Source organism: Acanthisitta chloris, unplaced genomic scaffold (genome assembly GCF_000695815.1).
Source record: "Acanthisitta chloris isolate BGI_N310 unplaced genomic scaffold, ASM69581v1 scaffold11387, whole genome shotgun sequence".
NCBI lineage: Eukaryota > Metazoa > Chordata > Aves > Passeriformes > Acanthisittidae > Acanthisitta > Acanthisitta chloris.
The window spans coordinates 6014-30338 of record NW_008683208.1 but is presented as its reverse complement, the minus strand read 5'-3'; the positions used below and the strand labels follow the sequence as shown (position 1 = coordinate 30338).

The window sequence follows — 24325 nt, the reverse complement described above, 5'->3', positions numbered from 1 at the left end:
GCTGAAGGTAGCACTTAATTGGTGCTTGTTTTGCACTCAGGAGTGCGAGGTGTACTGCATCACATGTGTTTGGGATTCTGAATGTTGGATTTTTTAGCTTGATCATATTTAGGAGTGAGTGTTCATGAGGGCAGTAAGACGTTTTGTGCTCTCTGTGTTGTTGAGAGGTTGCCTGCCTGTGACCATGCTGTAGCTAAGCCTGAGAGGAGTCTGAAGTTCCTCTGCAGACAGCTGATCCCTGTCTCAGGAGTGGGTTGTGCTTGTGGCAGCAGCACAGGCAGAAGTGGTGGGTGTAGAACAGGCTCTGGGGCACTGGGCTGTGTTGTGCTGTGAAAGGCCTTTTGAAGAGAGAGCTCTGTGGAGGTTCCTCCTAGCTGCTGCCCCCTCTCAGTGGCTCCCACCGTTCTCATGGGGCTGTTCCTGATGCCAGGGAATGTCTGGGAACCAGTGATGATCAGGGTGTGTGCTTCTCTCATACTATATCCCAAGGCAGTAAGTGAAGGGCTGTTGAGGGAGGCTGTGATAGGGTGATTTTCCATTTCCATTCCATGCTCAAAAGAGTTTTTGTTGTTAAGATGGTCCTTGTCAAAGAAAGCGAAAAAAGTAGTTGTTTAAGCACTAAAATGTATCCCCTGAGTTAGTAGTTTTGTTTGGAATAAACTTTGTGTGAAAGAGCTCTCTCATTCCTTTTTAAGGGGCTGTGTCCATCAGGTGGGTCACAGTGAAGAATCCTCTGAGACTGTGTGGCTGTAGCCACTGACCATGCAGGACAGGCAGGCTGTGGGAGCACTGCCCAGAGGTGAGCAGCAGTTGTTCCTCGAGTTCTGGAGATGGAAGGGCTGTCAATAAGTGGTACAAGTTACTGCATAGTTAAAATGCCAGATTAGAAAAACCTCTCCAATGTCAGTATGCTTAGAAAGGCTCATAATATGTCCATAGAGATAAAGTATATTGTTGTGACTCAGCACAGAACATCTTACACTGGCACTTTGGGGAAACTGCATTGTGGGAGTTTCTCTCTGGTGAAGTAAAGTGGATAGAATATGACATCTGGGTAAGAGAAAGTGAAAGGGTAGTCAGTAAGGGTGTAGGAAAAAAACTAACACTGGTGTAATTTTCTTAGGAGAAGAGAGGCATGGCAGTAATCCATCCTGTGTTTTGGGAACACCTGGCAGGACAGAAGCCTCTAGGCTGTAGCTTATGGGAAATGGGGGAGAAGTTCCATGGGCATCTGGCCAGGATTCTTTCCCAGCTCCACGTCTTATGTCTCTGGAAGGCTGTATCCTTGTGTCAGCTAACCATTCCTCCAGTTCAGATTGCACAAATCAAGGATAAATCTCCCTGCCTCACACATTGCTGCAGCTGGTTTTGGGTGCTTCACTCCACAGTTTCACTGGTGGAGTTGTTACTTCCCTGTGGGTGTGGCCAGTGGAATTGCCTTGTTTTTGTGTCACCAGCCAAAAGCCCCACGCTGGCTGAAATGCTCATGGGCACAAGGCACTGAGCATGTGAGAGGAAAGCTTCCCAGAAACACCACTGGACATGATGTCCACTGGATGCTGCAGATTTGCACTATGTTGTTCTTATGTTCGTGCATTGTGAGAGCAGGAATTTGCAGGGCCTGTAGTAAGTGTGGAGGAAGTTGGTGTTTGACAAACCTTGGGTAAATTCTGTGGTCCTAAGGAACAGCCTTTATCAGTCACAGAAGTGGCATTTCTCCTTGAATCATGTTTGCTGTCTCCATTGGGACTCTCACTGGAGCCAGAAGAATAATGGTTTGGAAGAGACAAGTGGAAAGTAATCTGTTACTCATTTCAGAGAGCACTGAGTTTCTAAACAGAGCAGTACTGGGGTTTACTACATTAAGTGTTAGATTTTGTCTGTGCTGGAAAGAATAGAAACGTTCAAATTTCCAACATTCTATCTTTAACATCTGTGTTGTATTTGATGGGCTGAATCCTGTGGTCTCAAAGATAGGTGTGATTGTCAAATTTTGATAGGAGAGATTTTGGAAAGAAATCTGTTAGCATTACAGTTAATGCATGTATTAAATTTGAGGGGGAGTTCAAAGTTCTGTTCACACAAGCATTGGGGTCCTTATTTTTATTGTTTTGTCTGATTCTTGGGGGTTGTTTTGAGGGTGTTATGTTACTCACATTCCCTTCAGTAAGGGTGCAGGTATCATTGCTCATACAAGGAAGGCATTCAGCTCTTCATTTTTTTTTTTAATGCATTTTTAAAAAATCTTCATGTGGCAAAGGAAAAAAACATTAAAATGTTTATTTTTCTTCCTCCTAACCCCTCTTTTTTCCCTTTGATTAATGACAAATGGGCAGCTTTAAAGAACAGTTTCTGTTAGCAAACATGCCCCACTGTTTCCAGACACAAGTTGTTGCTTTATTGCTGCACATTTACTAGCAAAGCAGACCTGCCTTCCTTGCAAAGTCATGAGCTGGGGAAGTGCAGATCAGCATACCTTGCAGAGCACTTGTGTCCTCGTTTTCAAAGGTCTCAGAAATGCACACACTGTGCAGGAGACCAGATCTGCCCAGAGCACTGTCAGTGGAGCACCTCTGAGTTTCACTGAGGTTGATAGAACTGGTTTGTGTTTATCATGTGTTGGTGTCACTGTGCTTTTGCAAGTGTGTGTTGAGAATAAATGCTGTTGGTGGGTTATTCCAGGTACATGAGGAATTCTGCTGATTTGGATTTATGCAGGAGGAAGGGAAGGTTAAAATGAAGAGTGTCTAAGGATGATTAACATGATATGAATGCTCATCCCTGTGTCCCCCTTGCACTGCTGTGTGGTGCCTAAAGCTTTTTGAAGCGCTGCTCTTACAGCTTGTGTGGTGTATGCATGAAGTGCCTCCCACTGAGGTCACATGCTTTTGGCAAAAGGGACTTCTAAAATAATCCTATAATGTAAAGATTGCTTGTTCCTCAAAAGTACACACAGATTAACATTTTGCATAGTCCTTTAGAAGACAAGCTTTGACTGTCCAAGAGAGGGAAGTATTTGCTTTGTGCCTTGACTCTGTTTATTTTCCCTGCAGGTATTGAATAAAATATGCTGTTGTCAATAGGAATGCTGATGTTGTCTGCCACTCAGATATACACCATTGTGACTGTTCAGTTGTTTGCTTTCCTGAACCTTTTACCTGTGGAGGCAGATATTTTAGCAGTAAGTATATGTTTCTACATAGATCAAATCTCTATGAAATTGAATCTTCTTTTCAATTACTCTGCTAATGAATCAGTTAATATAATAGCTGTTATAGCAGGCTGCTTGGAATGGAATTGCCTTAACAGTTCAATAAAAAATACTGTGTAAATTTTCAAACAAGTTTACAGCTGATATGTGCTCAGGTACCATGCAGTGAAAGCAGTTCATTCCCTCACTCATTTCAAAGCTCACACTGTCCAGGTGTTCTGTAGCATGTTGTGACCCTGATAAAAGAATTCCATGATTTGGTTGAGACAGCAGTTCAAGTCTTGGTGAGGGATGTCATTTTGTAGGGTTGCTGGATATAAATAAATACAATAATCTTCTCAGCCTAGTATAACTGAAGTGTGCTGGGGCCTTGTCAGTAGTTTTTTGTGTATGTCATGTTTGTAAATAGCTGGGAGTATCTGCTGTCATTCAGAAAACTAATTTTTGGGTGTGTAGAATTTTAAGTGATCAGGCTAATAAACAGTATAGTGAACACAGGTCAGTGGTGAAAGCTGTTGCTGTGCTGTTTATAACCAATGCAATGTATCATGAAGCTCTAAAGAGGAAGTTACAACTGTCTTTGTAGGATAGAGCTTAAGCTACTGAAACTATTAACCCTAAGTGCTGTAGGCTCTGTATTCTCTGCTTCATCCAGTAATATGCAGAGCAATTGTTAATGTCATATTCATTTAGAAGAACAGTGACAAACCCTTGAAGCCAAATGTTAAAATAAAAATGCTCAAAAGTTTGTGGCAGCATGTGGCTGATGAATACTGAAGTATGTTATTTGGATCTTCAGGTTGTTACTATTCTATAAATACTCTTTATAGAGAAAGTGTTAAGAAAATGCAGATAGAAATTTGCTTTACTGTGGCACTGACATCACGGTTCTGTTGCGAAATTTTAGCTGTCTTTCTGCTGTAAACATGATTTCCTCTCCCCTTTCCTCTGTCACCAAGCCTGTGTTTCCTCTGTTCAGAAAAACCTAATTTTTTTTCTTGCTTCTTCCTCTCCTTAAAACAAAACAAACACACACACCCCCCCATACCTCAAAAAAGGTAAAAAGGACATTTTGGAAGTATAGTTTAATTCCCTTTACACTTTTGTCTGCAGTATTTTAAAGTAGTTCCATATAAAAATGAAGTATCTTTTATTCTTGGATATTTGGAAGTTGTAGATTTATTGTGAGAATATCTTGAAGTAGGAGATGAAGAGGTGAATGAGACACTTTCTAGTTCTGCTGTACAGAGGAGCCAGTGGAATGCTTAAGAGATGCTCAGAGGAGGAAATGTTTTGCACTGTGCTACATGGAGTTGCTGATGTACAGATCATTTACATCTTGAGAGACTTCATGGTTTAATGATTACCCATTGATTAGCAAAGCTCTGGACAAAGTTTTGGGTTCACTAAGGGAAGAAATTCTCCTTTTCCCTTCTGATTTAGGTGCGTTTTTATGCTCCTGTGTTATCACATAGTCACAGCCTCAAGCGAAGGATCACGTCTGCATGCAGTGCTGTTGTGTGTGTATGAGCAGGATTGGTTATTTGGTAAAAAAAGGTTTGTGTCTGACTCCTGGCTTAAGCAGGGCCTTGCCAGGTGACCCAAGGGAGAGCTGACAGTAGCAGACGCTGAGGAAGGAGGTTTAGCAGGAGGTGGGTGAGTGAGCAGTGGGGATGGAGGAAGGGCCATGCACTGAGCTCTGTGTGCTGCCAGGTCGGGAGGAGAGATTGGGTGGAGCACATTGGTTACACTGAACAAAAAGGCTTCCATGAAATCTGGCTCAATTCCTATCTCTTTCCCCTCAATTTTATTAAAGTCTGTGGGAAGGAAGCACCTTCAAAATGTTGCTTCTTTGGAAGAGTTCATATAAATCATGGCAGTGTTTGTCTCTGAACTGTGGTTTGAGCTCTCTGTCAGGTCTGACTGTCCCTCTGAAGCAAACCCAATCCTCACCTGGCTGTTCGGTATGACAGTTGGATGATACAGTGAATAGGCAAACATTTCTGAGTCACTAAACTGTAATAAAACCATTTAATAAAACTTTAAACTGATGCACATCCAAGTCAGTTCATAACTTTTGCAGGAAACACTTTATTCACTTTCAGTGAAAACAAAGTAGCATACACACAGTGCCTTTTTCTGTATGAATTCTGAGTTGGTCAGGCATGTCCTAGAGCTACAGAAGATGAACAAGGAAGGGGGAAACAAAGCTTCCATGGATTTAAGGCCTTTTCAGTATTCCAGTGTTATAAAATGAAAGCTCATAGTTGCTCTAAACCTGAATTACAGAGATAGTTCTCAGCTGCCGACCTGAATGGGTATGGGGGGGTTGAGGAGGGATGGATGTTTAGGCTGTTCTTTGCCTGCAGTTAAGCACCTGTTAAAAGCTGCTCTTCCCTCTACATGAGTGGATTCAAGGTGAAACACCCACCACCACCACCCAGTGAAAACTCCACACTCAAACCTCACAACTCTTCAGATCTGTGCTTTTTTCTTTCGGTTTATAGTTTCTGTTCTGCAAATGTGATGGTGTTGGAATTTTAAACAGTACAAAGATTTGCCATGCAAGTAATTTACCCGAACGTCTATTACTTACTTTCTTGGTTTGGCAGCTGATTAAGAAAAGAATGATGATGCCGCATGAGTGAGTGAGAAGTGGAATAAGCAATTTTGTGCTTTCATTGACATGGTCAAAGGCTGTCCTATGTCTGATAAAGATAAAAATATATGCAGTGTTGTTTATTTCTGTTTATACTTGTTAACTATTTCTGTTTTGCTGTAAACCTAAATTTTCTTTAAAATTTGTTTCTTAGTACAACCTTGAAAATGGAACACAGACTTTTGATGACCTGCCTGCTAGATTTGGCTACAGACTGCCAGCAGAAGGCCTGAAGGTAAAAAAATATACATATATAGAGAGAGATCTGTATCTGCTGAGCATTTCCTCTGTAAGCTCAGAAAGATCAAAGTTAAGTTAATGTAGTACTGAGGAACACTAACTGATTAATTGTCTGCTGAAGCCAAACAAATGTGCAAAGGATCTGATATGAGCTGTTGCCTATGATTCGGAGTTTCTTCTAAGAAGCGAATTTTGGTAATCTGACCTTGTCTGCTTAAGGGAGAATTTGCTGAGAATGTATAACGAATCAATTAAAAATAGCTGAAAGGTGGAACTCTAATGAAGTGAGCTTTGTAGACCCTTGTTTTTCTCCGAAGTGATGTGTGATGTCAGCTACCTTGCACTGCAATCAGCAGATGCTAGATTTGATTTTGTGTTGATTCAGTTTTTTAAAAAACATATTTGGAGGATTTCTAGTCCCCACAGGGTTGTACATTGGCAAGTCCTTTCCCTCTGTGCAGTGTGGCAGGGCAGGAGGGATTATCTTCCTTGCTGTGGCCCATGTTAAGTGCACTGAGCAGAGCAGCTGCAGCTCAGTGTTGTGACAGTGCCTGGTTTGTCTGGCTGTCCCTTTGAACAGCTGTGGGGGATTCATGACTGAGATGTGTATGTTTCTACAGCTTAGAATTCTTACACAAGATAAACATTTAGGCAGACCACCTTCAGAGTTCTGCAGAAGGGGAATTTCTATAACTTGTGCCCCTGTGGAGGCAGTGAGTAGCACAGGAGGCAGAGCTGCTCACCTGTTCTGCTCTCTGCAGCCCCTGTGGCCCCAAATCTGGTCTGCAGCCCTGGGGATGTTGCAGTGTTGTGAGTAACCACGACGCAAAAAAATGAAGCTGGTGTGAAGGTAGGAGTGTGGATCACTCTTCAGTTGCATGTTGCCCTTTTAATCCCAAAGGGGAATAAAGTACTGTAAGAATTCCTGTAACTCAGGAATTCCTTGCAAACGACCACCCAAGCAGACTTCATTTCCATGCCCAGTGGGTGTTATCTTGGGGAGAAGTGGTGTTAGAGCTTGTGTAGTTGTTAACTGACTATATTGAGAAACAGAGGGTGATTAAGTGATTTACCCAAGTAGTGAGCCAATTTAATACATCAAAAATAGATGTAAGGAGCTTTGATTCTAACCTTTGTAACTGTTAGACAGCTCTGTGCCTTAATTTAGATGTCATCACCTGTGGAGAAATAATGATGAGTTTTAGTCCAGAATATTGTACTAGAACATTTTTCTTTGCATCAAGATTTTAATTGCTTTAAAAAATGATATGATACTGGTTGCAATGGGGTGAAAATGGTATACTTTTCAATGCTTGTGATTCAGATTTATTGGTATACAAGTTGTAAAACACAGTCTATCAGATTCTGTAGTAATGAGTGCCAAAGCATGAGTGTAGGTGCTGCTCAGTCCAACAGGTCCTGATTAAAGGCAGGTAAGCATGTATGGTAGCATTAAGGACAAGCCAGTCTAGTCATAGCTACCCTTTGGCTTCTGTGGCTGCATTTCCTGATCTGCAACGTGGTGCTGTGTGACTGGTGTTAAACCTCTCTGTAGGACGCAGCCAGTTCTGCACAGACCAGTCTAGGTAGGGCAGAGTAAAAGCTTTGCGTGAGCCATGTACCATGAGCAGTGCTGGCTGAGTGAACTGGGGAACCTTAGGGACCTAAATTTGTCTGTTAGCAAGTCAGTGCAGAGTTTTCAGTGGTTATTGCTTTTAATTGTTACAGACTGTCATGTTGTGCCTGTCACCACAAGCTTGGCAAAGAACAGATTGCTGGTGCAGCTTCTCTGCCAAAAGGGATGATACTGCAAAAATCTATTCCTCAAAACAAACTTGTTTCTCTGTTGTAGGTTAAACTTTATGAATGATATATATATATTTTATGGATAAAGTGTAAGATTATATAGAAACAGTACATTTAAACTGAGTTTATATTTACTGTGTATTTTATATATAGTATGTATGTTTCTATACCATGTCTGTATAATATGTGTTTATATACATTTACATTCTATATATTTAAACTGACAGTTAATATGTAGGTTCAATTATAGAATTATTTCTACACAAGTGATGACATTTCTGTATATCTCAAGCTGACAGTGAAAACACAGAGTTTAAGGATGTATCTAGAATTGGAGCTGTGCTTTCTCGAGCTCAGAGAAGTTCAGCTTCTCGTGATCTCTATTTGCATGAAACACATTACTTCTGTTCTTATGTCCTGGCAATTCCTCACTCATTGCCTGTGTGATAATGTTCTCTGGCTTTAAAAATGATGCAAACAAGTGCAAGTCTTGTAGGAATATTCCTCTGCTGAAGGCTGTTCTGTCGCATTAGCGTCTGGAAGCCTCTGTCATTGTGTCCTTCACACAAACACTTCTCAAGGAGGTGATTTTCTGGAGAGGGGCATTTCAGATGAAGGGTGGGAAAACCTCCTCCGGGTGTCCAGTCTGGATTTTTCTGTGTCTTGCTAATCACAGTCTGTTGTGAAGAGACTTGACAGAGAGGACTCTTAATTAATACCAACCTAATTATTAATTCACTAATATCAATAGTGAATAAAGAAGCTCCTTCTCAGGTGATCTGGGGAGCCAACCAAGGAAGCAAGCACGTTGTAGCAGAGGAAGAAAGGACAGGCTGCCCCATCAGAGCTAGGACAGGCAGCGCTGTGCAGGGTCCTGATGTGCTGTGGGCACTGTCACTCGCGTGGGCAGCGGCTCGGAGTGGTTCCAGCGGTGGAGAGCAGAGCTGGAGGGAGTAGACAACCCTGAGGTCACAGCACGGGGGAGTGGGACTAGTGCCAGCACATCCCCTGTCCAGTGAGTGTGTGTCCCTGGAGAGAAGCTGTAGGAGTTTTCGGCAGATTAATATATTAGAGCGTGAGGTTAGGAGAGATCTTATTCCAGTGTTACCAGTGGTGGAGTGCTAACTTAGTCACCTGAAAACAGCCCAAAGATTGCATCAGGATGGGTATTGCCAGTCTTTCCTACTTCTGTGAACCTTGCAACTGTAGCACATTTGGTGATCTTTGCTGACCGTTGGCTCCATTGTGTGCTAGGTCACTGCTGGGGTCACACATAGAACTTCCCTCTGTTCCCTTGTTAACTGCCAAGTGCTCAATTTGTCTTGGTGCTTCTTAGGCCATTGCACTTCTGGTTTCTTGATTAGTCTCCATATGTCTTAGGATAATAGTTACACTACATGAATGTAATATATGCTGTCCTTTCTATGTTGAATTATACTGCAAAGTCTGAGTATGATGTGATTAGAAAAACTGTATTGTCTTTCTGATGTTCTAATTCTTTACAAAGATTCTGATGAATCAAAATAAACACGGAAGTAGCAGAAATCTCACTGCGATATAGGACTGAGCTGATAATAAGAATTGGTTTAGCTATTGTATGAAAATGTGCAGTTTTCTTTCCTTATACTTGTCTACCAACCCTTTTGTTAAGACAAAGAGAAATGAAGTTCCTGCTCCTGTTTCCTAGGGATTTCTAATAAATTCCAAACCAGAGAATGCATGTGAGCCTATAGCTCCACCTCCACTGAGAGACAACTCCTCTGGTGCTTTTATCGTGTTAATCCGAAGGCTGGAGTGCAACTTTGATGTCAAGGTAACATTTTTTTAATTGGTTTGGGTTGGGGTTTTTTAATTGTTATTTATTTTTTCCCTTCTCTGTTTCAAAGAATTTACTGGTGCTTGAGAAAAGTATCTGTAGCTAACAGTAGGGTAGATAAGGATGTGAACGGGAGGGAGAATTTTGTCTCCAGACAGATAAAGCAGCATTGCAGTGTGGTTTAGTCTGAGCGTCCCTGTGTGGGAGCCAGCATACATGGCAAGTGAGACTGAGGGGTGCTGCAGGTTTGTAACAGAGCGTTCAGCTGGCAGCATCAGCCTCCCTTGGCAGTTAGATCCTTGGCTGCCAGAGGTCACAGGGGAAATAAGGGAATGGCAGTAGCATAAAAGCACCCCAAATCAGCAAGCCATTGTTCTGGTTTGTGTTTAATAGCTGGATCAAATAGTGACTCACACAGACCCCAGGAGCAGTGGTAGTGTTGCAGTTGGTGGGAGAGGTGACAGTGCAGTGCAGGTGGAAACAGGCACAGGTGGCAGGATGGGAGTGTGTTCAAATGGGTGCAACAGCAACGTGTTATATTGTGGAATACTTGTACTATAAACACGTTGACCTACAACTGGAGTATTATTTTGCAGCTTGTGATGGGTTTTTGTACTGTGGTGGATGCAGTAAAAGCAATAGCCAAGATGAGTAGTTGTAACTTAGCTAAGGTTACATTAGTGATAGTCACTGCAGTAAATGTCATTTACATGGACCTTGGGCTTTGATGTCTTGGCAAAAAAGCCAGTCTGAACCAGAAATGTAACTGGCACACAGGATGCTAATAGTTTTGTACTCATAGTTCCAATTTTGCACTCTTCTGTGGAAAATCTTCTGATGCCTGGGCTTTCAGGTGAGATAATTCACATCTCCCAAGCACAGGAAAGATGATACTCATGTGATTCGTGAGCCATCAGATGGTAATTTCTAGATTACCAAGGTCAGTTAGTGCCTTTATTTTCAATCATGATCAAATACTATATTCAACTACCCAAAAAAGTTTTTTATTCTGTTTTTATTATATGTAAACACTGTCTGTCTGCTGACAATATTAAATTGGTTTTCTGGAAAAATGACAGAATTACACGAATGTAGGAACAATGACATGATTTTACTCTGAAAGGTGACACGTGTTTTATAAGTGCAAATGATGTTATGCACTTATTTATAATTTCCTGAAAACATGCCTTGTCTCAGAGAGCACAAGTCACTGTGTTTGGAAGCAGAAGACTCTGCAGTAAGTGTTTTGTGTGGCCTACAGGTTTTAAATGCCCAGAGAGCTGGATACAAGGCAGCTATAGTGCACAATGTTGATTCTGACGACCTCATAAGCATGGGATCCAACGACAGTAAGTACAGGTATCACTTCTTCTCTCCTGTTTGAAAATCATTTCACCCACTGGAGTGTACAGGATTAAAGTAACATAAAGCATTATGATGAGCTCTCACTTTAAAAAAAAAAAAAAGCACCAAAACCACCACCAGAAACAGACAAAACCAGAAAAAAACCACCCCAACCAGAAATCCTCCTGCTTTTAACATTTGGAAACAGGAGCTGTTTGTGTAAGAACATGTATGTGTACCTGTGTATTATTGGTGACATTTACTTTGTTCCTTCTCTGAGCATTTCTTAGGTTTTCCTTCAAATTGTAGTTCAGGTGTTCTGGGCCAAATGGTTATATAGAGACAGATTTATGACTGATGGAGAAATCGCTGATGTGTTGTTAATTAAGTAGAAATATAGGAAGAGTAGAAAAAAAAGGCATTTGGAAGGAAATCAAACTTGAAAATACAACTTTTTATTACTTAGAATCACAGAACCATTTATGCTGGAGAAGACCCTTACAATCATCAAGTCCAGCTGTGATTATTAGTGATTCCATTTTGTTGTTCCTCTGGACAAATGGATTCTAATTTCATAGGAATATGTATCACGTGTCCTTATTTTCAGTTTTTCAGTTGGGAAGAGAGTCTTTAGAGACCAATGCACCATTCACCACTTGATTCTCACCCTAGCTGTTCCAGTTTAAGCTTCATGGAGCAAATGTGTTCAGAACATCTAGAAATCTAGTCAAATTGTTGGGTTTGTTTTATGGTATGCTTTTTGTTGCTGCTATGACTTTTTGTGGCATTTCTTTATTTTGTCCAGCTTTTGAACTCATGGAACAAGAACATAAATGAGAAGAAAATAAATTCTTTCCCAGTGGAAACATCATTGAACACCAATGAACGTTCACAAACTAAATGGTTGCTGAGTAGCCAAGGCAGTTGTGTGAGAGTGGGTTTAATGAATTCTCAGCCTGCGTGAATCTTATGTTCAAGTTTCACTGAGAAGTCAAAATGTAGAGCAAGTTCCCAACAGACACAGAGCTGGTGGTGTGCAGTGACATTCAGCCACTTGTCCTTTTGCCTTGGGGAACTGACTGCTTTGATATTGGCTAAACTCAGAGCACTTCGACCCTTCAGTGTGAGGCATTAGGAGACAAATAATACAAAGTGAAACTGAGGAGAAGGTCTTCTAGGATATGGGATGTATCTTTCAATAATTTTTCATTTATTATTGCCTTCACTGGTAAGCAGAGAAGTAGGAGACAGTTCATCCAGTTTCTTGAGACTGAAATAAAGGTGTGGGACTTGTTCACTTTCTTCTTTTTGACCTTACCTAGCCACAATTGTTTCCAGTATGTTTGTTTATACTTAGGGTAAAAAGAAGGGCAGACAGATTAATTAAATCTTACAAAACCAGATCACAAAATAATATAAGTTGCTAGAAATTCTGGAGATCAACAGAGCTGTGTGACTCGTATCAGTTCTCTGAGTAATGAATGATGCTCTGGTTAAACTTGCTCTGATGGTGCCTCTCCTGTCGAAATATTTTGGTTTTATGTTCCCTTTAAATATTCCATTGGGAATTTTGATGTTTATACCTGTGATAAAGTCCCTAGGTACTGTGTAAGAAAAATAGCACTTAGGTGATGTCAAGCTGCAGCATGAGTGTGCATCTGTCTATATGTCATGATGTTATAGTGCGTCCTCATGTTGTGATACTCAGTGTTCAAGTCTCATGTCTCAAGAGTATCCCTAGTGTCCATGTAATAATAGTTCGATTTTCCTGCTTTTTGTTAAACAGTTGAGGTTTTAAAGAAGATTGACATTCCTTCTGTCTTCATTGGCGAGACATCAGCTAATTCCCTTAAAGAAGAGTTCACTTATGAAAAGGGGTAGGTTATCTCACTACAGCTGTGCTGCTCCTCACATTGGGTCATTGTCTCTGTTGGATATTTGTGGATTTAAAATAGGATGTTGTGATGACAGAGGCTATAGGTATTCCAGGTGAAATCTAGTGCCTGAAAGCAACCCAAAATGCTTTATCAAATAAGAATGATTTCACTGTATCTTTTGATACTCATGTTATATTTTCCTCATCCTGCTGTGAAAGCAGCTATGAGGTGGTTTTCCTGGTTGCTTATTATCAGCCACTGCAGGTAGACTGTGTATACAAGTATATGATGTTGTCTCCATAAGGGATTGTTCCGCACGTAGAGGGATAAGTGTTATTTTGTAGGACTCTATACCAGCATCAGAATCACGTCTTTCGAGGTCTGTTAAGATCAATGTGAGAGAATTCTTTGTGGAAAAATGAACTCCAAAAATGTTCTAAGAAACATTGTTTTATCCTTTTATTCACTTGGCTTTATACTGTGTGGGTGTTGACTGAGTTTTCTGTGTTGTGGTGCACAGGTAGGATTCCTGTACTCTGTCTAGTGACTGCCATTTGTTCTGATTTGTGTTTGAAATCATGTTTGTTCTTTAACTCACTGTTCATTAAATTCTCTTATTTAGAAAGTGTTATCTCTTCCTCCCCACAGTGGCCATGTTGTGTTAATCCCAGAGTTCAGTCTTCCTTTGGAGTACTACTTAATCCCTTTCCTAATAATAGTAGGGATCTGTCTTATTCTCATCGTCATATTTATGGTAAGTTCCTTCCTTTGATGCTGTTTTTTATTTCAAACAAATCATCCTGGAACTGTCACATACTGAAGTTAAATGAAGGGGTGCAGTAAGGCAACAGTGAGAGCTGTGTGTGCTGTACCCGTACTGTGCTTACCTGTAATCCTTTAGTGTCTCAGTACAATAAACAGGTGTGAAATTTTGTCAAAGGACTATCAGGAGCCTTTCAGATGTTCTCCCTGGCATAGAACTACTTAGAGGGAATTGTCCTCACTGCCACTCTTCCAACTGCACAAGCACTGCTTTCTGGCCCCATAGAGAGTGACCTGTCCCTGTGCACTTGTACACTGAGAGCTCCTTACTCCTCTTACCCAACTCCTGCTGCCTAACTGTCCTGCTGTTCCACGGGGCATGACTCACTGGGGTGTACTGTGGGTGTTGCAATCAGGGTGCAAACACAGAACCTGTCACAGCACAGAGCACACATCTTGCAGCACGTACGCTGCCTATGGAGCCTCTCAACTGGCACATCTCTTCGAAGAGGTAAGATAGCATAGCTGTGTGTTATTTCAGAATGCTTAGCATCCCACTTTTGGGAATCTCTGCCCAATTTACTATTTTGCCTTTTAATAAAAATCAAGTAATGCATCAACTGTTCTATAAACACTTCCTTAAAGTATTTATTTCTGTGTAATTTTTATGCTGCAAGTTATGTATTTCACTGCCAATCCTGGACACGTTTGGCGCAGTCACAACTGCAGCAGCTCTCTGAAACCAAGCAGAATGATCACCTGGAGACTATTTTTTGTTAGCAAAGCTTTTACTACTGTCTTGTACAGTATCGCTCTGGGCAAAATGTCCCCCTCAAAGCACAGTAGGATGGGTGACCTGCAGCCAGAAGGGTCAGCTCAGGGAGTTGCAGTGGATGGGTGGTACCTGGCCTGGTGGCAGTCAGGCATCAGTGGTGCTCTGCAGGGCTCAGCCTCACAACCAGTTCTCTGCAGTGCTGCTCTCAGCCACTTGGACACGGGAGTGGAGTGTGCACTGAGTTTGTTTGCCAAGGATACTAAACTGGGAGATGTTGATTCCAGAGAGATCTTGATAGATTAGAGCACTGGACAATTAATTGGTGTGGTGAACTTGATCTCAGGGAGGTTTCAGGTTGGACTTGGTCCGGATTCTTCTCTGATTCTAGCCTTGCTTCTGTGAGAAAATCTTGGTTTAACCTGGGAAATGAATGTTAGACTCTGATTGTAACTAAGGGTCTGAATTACAGCAGGAAACCTGCAGTTTGTGCATGCAGGTCATTGTTTAACTTGGCTAAAAGAGTCTGAATGAAAAGTTTAGATCCAAATACGCTTGAAAAAGGTGTTGATCTTACTTTGCCAAAACAAATTACTTTTTCAAATGTTCTTAATATTCATCCCTAATACTCATACCTTTACACTTAAAAATCTGCTGTGAAGTGTATCAGTGCTTTTCAGGGATTCCTGATGCTGTTTATAACCTTAATGCTGTCTCAGTGTTTGCCTTTCCCACCATGTAGGTAGACACAGAGCTCCTCTGCACGTTTCAAAGGACTTGTCAGTGTGTGTACTCTGGCTCAGGCCTTTGTTTGCTCATCATCATATTTGAGCAAGGATGTCATACAACAGATGCTAGAATTTGAGATTTAACAGAAATAGCACTAGGGACTGTTAAGAAGGTACCAATAGAATATTTGGTATGGTTATTTAGCTATGTTAGTATTATTAGGTATTTAGTTAATTTGGTTATTTAGCTATCTTAGTGGATGTATTATAGCATGTAGAATGGCTTGAAGTGACCCCTTTACTCCTCCCCAAACTACTGTTCTAGTTACTATGAAAACAGTTCTGATGAGTGGGGGAATAATCCCCTAAACCAGCTGTCATAATCTTAAATCTGTAAGGAAAACCAGTCAAACTTACTGAACTGTTTTGCTCTGCATTGTGCTTCCTGCTATTCACAGGCCTCAGGACTGCAGCAGTGGCCATTATTTTATGTGGTATGGACAGAACTTTATAATCGCCTCTCCCCAAAAAGCTCATGTATTCTCAGTACCAAGAACCATGGTCATGGGGAACATCCTTTAGGCTTGTTTGGCTTCACCCTTGAGTTCAGGAAAGGAGGAGGTGATTTGGTGTGAGCTGGGGTTCCCTTTTGACCAACTTGCTGCAAGCTTCATAAAGCAAAATCTGTATTGTTCTTTTGTTGTTTTAACTTACTGTTCATGTTGTCTTGTGTGTTTCCAGATCACAAAATTCGTGCAGGACAGACACAGAGCAAGAAGGAATCGGCTTAGGAAGGATCAGCTTAAGAAACTTCCTGTACATAAGTTTAAGAAAGGCAAGTGGATCATTCTTTGTCTAACACATTGGACCCTGCTGTTTTTTTTAAGACCAAAAACCCTCTAAATCAAGGGGATGTTGAGTTTCAGGTAGTTTTGAGTACATGTAATTTTGAGTACAGACACCACAAAATCAGTACAGAAATTCCACAGAAGTTTCTTGCTGGGCTCCCAGTGACCACAGCAGTCACTCACTGTGATGCAGTATTTCCACTGTTTGGAACTCCCAGCTACAGTGCTGCATCCAGCTCTGCAATCCTCAGCACAGGACAGATGTGGACCTGCTGGAGCAAGTCCAGAGGAGGCCATGGAGATGCTCTGAGGGCTGGAGCACACATGAAGGAGAAATGTTTTACAACGCGGGTGCTGAGGCACTGGCACAGGTTTCCCAGAGATGTTGTGGCTGCCCCATCCCTGGAACATTCAGGTCCAGGCTGTATGAGGCGAGGCTTGGAGCAAACTGGGCTAGTGGAAGGTGTCCCTGCTCTTCGCAGTAGGGTGGAATAGATGAGCTCCCAGTTCAAACCATTCTATGATTCCATGACTGTATGTCTGGAAACTGGTAGATATTAGTGGCACATAAGTTGCCTGACATTGTAGAGAGTGTAAAAACAAAACTATATTGTGAGTATAATTTCTCTGCCTTTCTGGAGGAATGGTCCGGGCTAGTGGAAGGTGTCCCTGCTCTTCGCAGTAGGGTGGAATAGATGAGCTCCCAGTTCAAACCATTCTATGATTCCATGACTGTATGTCTGGAAACTGGTAGATATTAGTGGCACATAAGTTGCCTGACATTGTAGAGAGTGTAAAAACAAAACTATATTGTGAGTATAATTTCTCTGCCTTTCTGGAGGAATGGTCCTCTCATTATTTCACAATACTTCTGTGGGGGTAAGAGCCATTCAAATTTAATGCCAAAACACTTGCTTTGTAATTGTGTGCTGAATAATTTTGTGCAAGATCTAATGACAAAGTTGAGAAATGAAGCTCTTACTTTATTCAGTGGAACAGAAAAGCTGCCTCAAGGCTTTCTCTGTTGTAGTTTACTCCTTAAAAGTAGAAAAAATCTGCTACTTCTCCATTTTGTTTTTAAATGTGTTACCATTTTGCCATCTGATAGTTCATTCATACAAGCTATTGCAAAGTATGAAAAGAAAAGGTGGAAGAGGCAGTTAATTGAAATGATTGGAAAGTTCCTAGTGCATGTCAATAGAAAATGTATTCACCAAGGCAGAGAGACAGGTCAGGGGATGTGCCTGGGTTCAAGGACAGAACCACGTGCTGTTCTTTGCCCTTGACAAAGCCAGCCTGCATTATTAATGACATCACTGTGTGCAGAGCAGGTGTTCAGTTTGAGAGGACACACTATTTGTGCAATGTTAATCAGCCTCAAAGGATAAAAAGTGGTTTTCTCTGCAGGACTGACTGAGCCTTGCTCTGGTGACCCACTGCTATGGGTTTGAAAAAACTCTGTGAAATCATCTTAGGCCAATAAAGCTAGTAGTAGTTTTGTTTCCTCTTATCAGTTGCCTATGAAATCTAGTTAGAATAAAAATACAGAGTAAGTTATTCTGTACTTACAAGAGACGTTTGCAAGGAAAAGGTTGCTCCAAGAAAGTCAGTTCCTCTGTAAAAGCTGAGACATTGTAGATGCTGGTTCGTCCTTTCTTGCTCTGCCTTTTGTATGATGGATCACTGCTGTAAGAGGGTTTTCAGGGAGAGCTGGCTTTAGTGGTTTTCTGGGATGCAGGAAGTTGATGGTTCATAGGGTGATTGCACTCTGGCATACCTGAGGAGTTGGTAACACAGAAAATACATGAATCATCTCTAAATGGGGTTTGATCAACTACCACGGTAACACATGGACTTATTTCCTAATTTCAGTGGGCTTTGGGTCGGGCACTAAACATTTCTGTGGTAAGGAATGCAGTACCTAATGATGTCCATTGGTTCTGCAAAGTCCTTATCAACAGGCCTCACTTGAATAACTCCACAGAACGCTGCATATGCTCTATCAGAATCTGCTTTCTACATTGGAAGAGTTCAGGGGCAGTTGCTATGTTGTGGTTCCCTATAAAATGACTATACTGTGGTCGCACAAAAGTCAGTGGGAGTTGAGATCTCTTGTGTGATGTCTTTATAACAAAAGTGAACACAGCAAAAAAAAAAAGTCCATTGACTGTACTTGTAGTCTGATTGGCAGCAAATCTGGATGTTCTGAAGGTGCTCAGGTGTGAAGTGGTAAGTATTGTAGAATTTGTCCTCAGAAATATAGAATATTATTTCCAAGCTAGCTTAACTTTACACTGAAATGGAATCTAGGCCAAGTCTGGACAGATTATTAGATCTGAAGTGCAATGAAATTGAAGTATGTAACCTCTCAGTCTTGTAGAGAAAAACATGTTGTAAATTCAGGGAAGGTAGAACGCTGAGAGAGATGTCTGGGCATGGTATCAAGGAATTAAAGATGAACAGGGCAGATATTTTCTACATCGAGTGTCAAAAATTACAACCCTAATTGAGTGGTACCTGGTAAAGAATCCAGGATTTGGGTGTTGCTCTGTCCGCAAGACTTTAGAAATGGAGGTGGTTGTTTGGGTGTTGGTGTGAAAGAGGAGCTCAGCTTCAGACAGTCACTTTGAAATGCTTTCTGTACACATGGGGAAAAGCTCCAACACGTGACACATGGTAAGCTCTAAGAGGGCATGTCATTTTAAGTAAATACTTGCTTTTCAATATCATGAGTATTAACTTCTTGGGTAGATATGTGTATACATGTGGCAGAGCAGCACTGGGCAATAGGTGTGTCTCAGTGCCTTCTAAACAGCTGTGCGCAGTAAGTGCAGTTCTGCAGTTCATTATGTATTCCTAAATTGATTATTTTTTCCCTGAGAATGGGATTAGAACTGATCTAATTACTGTTCATTACTGACCCATCTGCCTGACCACACAGTACAACGATGGTCTAATAGATAAAACAAGGCAGAAGCTCTGCCCAGGTCTTGACAGCTGCAGTTTTGTGTTTTGCATTGCTCAGAGCACACACAGATGTGTGGATGGGTAATTCTGTGCTTCTGAGATAGTTTTGTCTGGTTCCGAGTCAGCTTCTAAAGTACAGTAATAGGAACTTGGGAAAAAGATGTCTTAGAAATGTCCCTTTTTAGAAATTAAACCTTTTGATCTTGAGGAGTGTGTGGACATGGAGGTGAAACAGCTTGGAAACTAGTCCAGGAGAACTCCCATGTGCCTGAGGTCCCTGCCTCCCTCCCCTGAGCCCCGGGAAGAGCAGGCACCTGGGCACAGCCCTGGTCAGTTACAGGTGAGGGATCTGTGGGACAGGGGCAGCAGATGGACACGGTGGGTGGGTGCAGGTCACACAGCACTGTGCAGAGAGGGCTGGGCTGGCAGGAGTGGGAGAAACACCTGTGCTGTCAGATTGGTCTGTGGCCTCCGTGTTTGAGAACTGGAGCATTGGCCTTATTGAGGAAACTTTACCTGTACCTGCCTGGCCTAGGCGTGGGTGAGAAGCTCCAGCTCTGCTGTGACATTTCCTTCTGAGGGTGCTGCTGGTGATGGCCAGATGAGCCTGCTCGAGAGCAGCTGTCATATTCCAGTGGTTCCTCACTCAGGGTGAGCGATTGGTGGGGACAGACAGGAGCTGTGTTACTGAATGGGGTTTTGCTCTGAGATATGCAGCCCTGGGCAGTACTGACTGCTGGGTAACATTCATTTGCATGTGGAATATGATATTACTGTGCTGATTATAAATGATCTGTGAGTGTGGCTTGACTAATAGAAGCAGCATAGAGAAGGGATGTCACGGAACCACAGAATGGGTCAGGCTGGAAGGGACCACGGTAGGTCATCTGGTGCCAATTCCGTGCTTAAGCAGGGCCATCCCAGAGCACATGGCACACAGGAGTGTGTCCAGAAGGTTCTGGAATATCTCCAGTGAGGGAGAAGCCACAACCTCTCTCAGCAGTCTGTTCAGTGCTCAGTGACTCAGACATGTCACAAAGGAGGAAGACATTTTTAAAAACACTAGGGCTAAAATACTTCACTGTGTTAGATGAGAACTCAGTAACCCAGGTCTAGGTGATGGACTTCATCTCTCTGACTTTTCCTGCCTACCCATGAGGTTTTCTTCTCTCCCCCTTTTTCTTCTTGGTGGCCTAGGACTACCGGCACAAGTACTTACCCCAAATGCGCAAAATTGTCCCCCACCAGGGTATTGCAGGCTGTAATCTGGGTGTCCATCCTTGGGCAAGGTGGGCCACACACCTTTTTTTCCCTGAGGCACTGTCCCTGGTGCCTTCCCTTATCACACAGTATGTAACCAGGATGTGGCACCCAGCACCATGTGCTGGGCAGATGACTGCCCGTGTGATGGGCTGGACAAACACACACTGGAGCACTTGACCCTGTGACTGTCTAGTCCCTCAACCAGGCATGTCAGTCAGGTGATGGGAAAGCTGCTGGCACATTGCTTGTGGCTGTGTGATAAGGAGAGTTGGGCTGGGTTGGGCCAGGCTGGTTGTTCCTGGTACATCAGACATCTACAGAAGGCCTCATTGTCGGGGCAGTGAGTGAGCAGCTGTCTGAGGAAAGGCACGTTCACATCTTAAGTTTTGTCAATAACTTATTAATACCTGTATAGTAAAATGAATCCTGTATTTTAAATCTGTTTATCTTGCTTTCAGTAAACATGAAATAATATTATGGAGATAGCACTTCACACATTTTAAAACATTTTACTAACCTAAAGGGCAAGTGCCCGAGCTGTGGCCCTGACGAGGTGAAAGGCACAGCAGGAACCTGTGCAGCTGCCAGGATGGAGTGGAGGGTCAGGAGGGTCTGGTGGAAGTCCTTAAGAGCCACAGTGATTCTGTTTTGTGCTGTAGGGGATGAATACGATGTGTGTGCCATCTGTCTGGATGAATATGAGGATGGAGACAAGCTCAGGATCCTTCCCTGCTCCCATGGTAAGCAGCTGTACTTCAGGTTTGTATTTGGATTAAAGCAGGTCTCCAAAACACTGTGTCTAAAACCCACAGCGAATGCGTTTAGTGAGTAATGTATAACATTTCTTCTTGCTGATGTGCAGGAAAGTATGTACAAAGTGGGAAAAGAGAAAGGTTTCTTTGCTTTGCTTTGCATCTTTCCTTGGATGTACACCTGAAAGAAAATCTGGCCTTGGCACTGTCCCCTAAATATCTGTATTTAATGTAGCACTTTGCACATTAAAAGAAAAAAAAAGCTTTCACTTTCCTCAGGACAAATAGACCATAAAACCTGATGGAGCCACAGGTGCAGCTGAAGGGATGGGTCTGTCCAGGAGTCTGCAGCCTGCTTTGCATCTTTCCTTGGATGTACACCTGAAAGAAAATCTGGCCTTGGCACTGTCCCCTAAATATCTGTATTTAATGTAGCACTTTGCACATTAAAAGAAAAAAAAAGCTTTCACTTTCCTCAGGACAAATAGACCATAAAACCTGATGGAGCCACAGGTGCAGCTGAAGGGATGGGTCTGTCCAGGAGTCTGCAGCCATGCAGACCAGTGCCTGACTGCACTTGGGAGTCAGTGTTAGACTGACAGGGCAGACATTCCTCTTTCTCAAATCCAGTCCACTGCAAAGGTAGGTTTCTGTCCACAAGACAAGGCTACTCTTGACTGCCCGCAAGTACAAGAAGCATTTGAAGAGCTTATCTCTAGAAGCCTGGAAGAGGCCTGGGCCAAGAGCATCTCTGGATTTAAACATACTTTTGATGATAAAAGCTGTCAAGAAAGGTAGAATTCACCCTTCTGACTTGTGACCCTCTCTCTGCCTCCCAGGCCATTAACTATTTTACAGCTGTTTTGGCTGGGTGCAGTTTCACCCAACTCTGCTCTGAGCAGCTCTGACAGCTATCCCCACAGCACTAAGAGAGGCTTAAGCAAGAGGCAGCTGATGTTACAGCCTTCCCTGCACAGCAGGTGACAGGCCACACTGTGTAGATCCTCAGTCATACAAACAATTTCAGACCAGGCTGACAAACCAGTTGTTCTCAGAAGGGAATGAACGTGTCCATGGCATCTCTCCCAGTGGGGGCCTGCAGAGGTGACTAAACTGGAACACCAGCATCTGAGATGGCTGAAACATTTAAAACAAACACCCCCCAAACATATAAAAACTCAATAAAAACCCACCACCATGAACTCTCATGGGGGACATGGTGCTAATGTGCCTGACCAGGCACTAACATGGTGTGCTGCTGGCCCATGTCAACATGAGCTCTTTGGCAGGTACAGTCTCTGTTACTCAGCAGAGCTGAGTTGTTAATGCCATAAGTAAGACACTCTATTACTTTTTTTTAAACACAGCTATGCTAGCTGCAGTGCCAACTGCAGACCTGATTTAAAACCCACAAAATCGGGGTAATTCGTTTAATAACGAGGTGCCTTGATGCCTGTTGGTGTGGAGGTGAGAGGCAGGGAGGAGAAGGATGGTGGGCATGCCTGCTGCACAGTGGGTGGAACTCCTCAAGAAGCTGTAAAGTTCATTTTGTCAGACGAGTCACGTTGCAGGACTGCTCTGTCACTCAGTAGAGAACACAGGTATTTACTGCATATACCGCTGCGGCTGAAATCCTCATCCCTCACTTTTGTGCAGGCTGTGTGCCAGCAAACTAGGGGCTGAAATCCTCTCTGTGTTTCATTCTAAGTCCTCCCGTGTTACTGAACAGAAACACAGCTTAGGTTTCCCTGTCCTTTTCACTTGAATAATATGCCTTGTGTTCTGTCTTCTCACAGCGTATCACTGCAAGTGTGTGGACCCCTGGCTGACCAAAACAAAGAAAACCTGCCCTGTGTGCAAGCAGAAGGTGGTCCCTTCCCAGGGGGACTCTGACTCGGAGACAGACAGCAGCCAGGAGGAGAACGAGGTGTCGGAGAACACGCCGCTGCTGCGGCCGCTGGCCTCGGTCAGCACACAGTCCTTCGGGGCCCTGTCCGAGTCCCACTCCCACCACAACATGACAGAGTCCTCAGAGTATGAGGAGGATGACAACGACAACACCGACAGCAGCGACGCCGAGAACGGGGTGAACGAGGAGAGTGTGGTGGTGCAGCTGCAGCCTGGTGAGGACAGGGAGTACAGAGTGGCAAACGCTGTCTGAGACTACTAGTGACCAATAGTGTATGAACAAAAGGGTTCTTAAGGCTATTTACAAACCTTTACATAGGGAATCTTTTAACCTGTAATCCATTCGGTTTCTTTGATAGGAGCAGCAGTTCTTGTAGTAGTACTCTGGTTAAATCATTACTGATAGGTTTATTTTTGATTCAGGTATTCAGTCACACGTTCTGTCTTCTCAAAACCAACAGTTTAACTGGACTTCACAATGCTAATGAATAATGTTAATAGTTTATATCAGTAGAAGTATCACACAGACTCTAAATGTCTCTTGTTCAAATGGGGTTTCTCTGGAAGTACTTTTATTTCCATTTTGTAGCTGCAATGGGTCGTTCTGAGAGCAATATTTATTACGTGTAGGTATGTGTTACCCCTTAGGCCCAACAAAAACTGTATTTGCATGTGTGTATAGAGTTTTCCTAAAAATGGTCACCACTACTGAAAGGAGAGTGTAGAACAGATCAGTATTCTGTGTGCTGGTGTATCAAAGCAGAAGAAATTCCACTTTTATCTCAAAGCAGTGATTCCAAATAATCCTTTGGAGTTTGCCATAGCAGCTGAGTTTAAGCAGTTCCATTGAGCAATTCCCAGGATAAGGAAACTTAGAATCTATGTTTAGTTTCGAGCAATTCACAAGGTCAGGTCCCCCATAAGCACATTAATAATCCCTCCTTGCTACTACTTGGTCGTCTGGTGTCCAGTGAGGATGTGGGAGTTGGGGGACGACCAAGACAGAGGTTTTGTTCCACATAGCAAAAGAGTTTTAGGTAAGTATTCTATTGATCCTCAGCTCATATACCTCTTACTAAGAGCATTTTATGCTGCATTAGTCTGCTAAACTCTGTATATAAGAAATTGTTCTTTTCAAATACCTGATTTGAAAGCCAGTGCTTACACCTGTCTCACAGAACTCAGTACTTATTATGTATCACGGAACAGGTAAATTCTATATAATACCTCTGTAACTATGTAGAAAGTAAAACCATGCGTATACTCAACATGGAGATTTTTTTATATGGCCTTGACTAAGGAAAGCTTGAAAGAATGTTAATAAACATGTTTTCCACTTTAAATACCAAAAGGAGTTTATTGCCCTTTTGCA

The 24325-nt window shown here is 42.5% G+C and overlaps 1 protein-coding gene across 1 annotated transcript; it reads left to right on the top strand.

Annotated features, from left to right (window-relative positions):
• Nucleotides 1-3045: 3045 nt before the first annotated feature.
• Nucleotides 3046-24312, top strand: RNF13 (ring finger protein 13). The gene is made up of 9 exons (XM_009078836.1): nucleotides 3046-3181; nucleotides 6025-6105; nucleotides 9604-9729; nucleotides 10994-11081; nucleotides 12863-12953; nucleotides 13602-13707; nucleotides 15957-16050; nucleotides 20953-21033; nucleotides 22842-24312. Exons 1-9 carry the CDS (start codon nucleotides 3068-3070, stop codon nucleotides 23204-23206), a joined length of 1146 nt encoding a protein of 381 aa, XP_009077084.1. The 5' UTR covers nucleotides 3046-3067; the 3' UTR covers nucleotides 23207-24312.
• The last annotated feature ends 13 nt before the right edge of the window (nucleotides 24313-24325 follow it).

Bases quoted from the DNA above. Each gene is read 5' to 3' on its own strand.
- RNF13 (XM_009078836.1), top strand. From the start codon at position 3,068: ATGCTGTTGTCAATAGGAATGCTGATGTTGTCTGCCACTCAGATATAC. The intron at 12,954-13,601 runs GTAGGTTATCTC...TCCTCCCCACAG, and splicing joins GAGTTCACTTATGAAAAGGG to TGGCCATGTTGTGTTAATCC. The intron at 21,034-22,841 runs GTAAGCAGCTGT...GTCTTCTCACAG, and splicing joins GATCCTTCCCTGCTCCCATG to CGTATCACTGCAAGTGTGTG.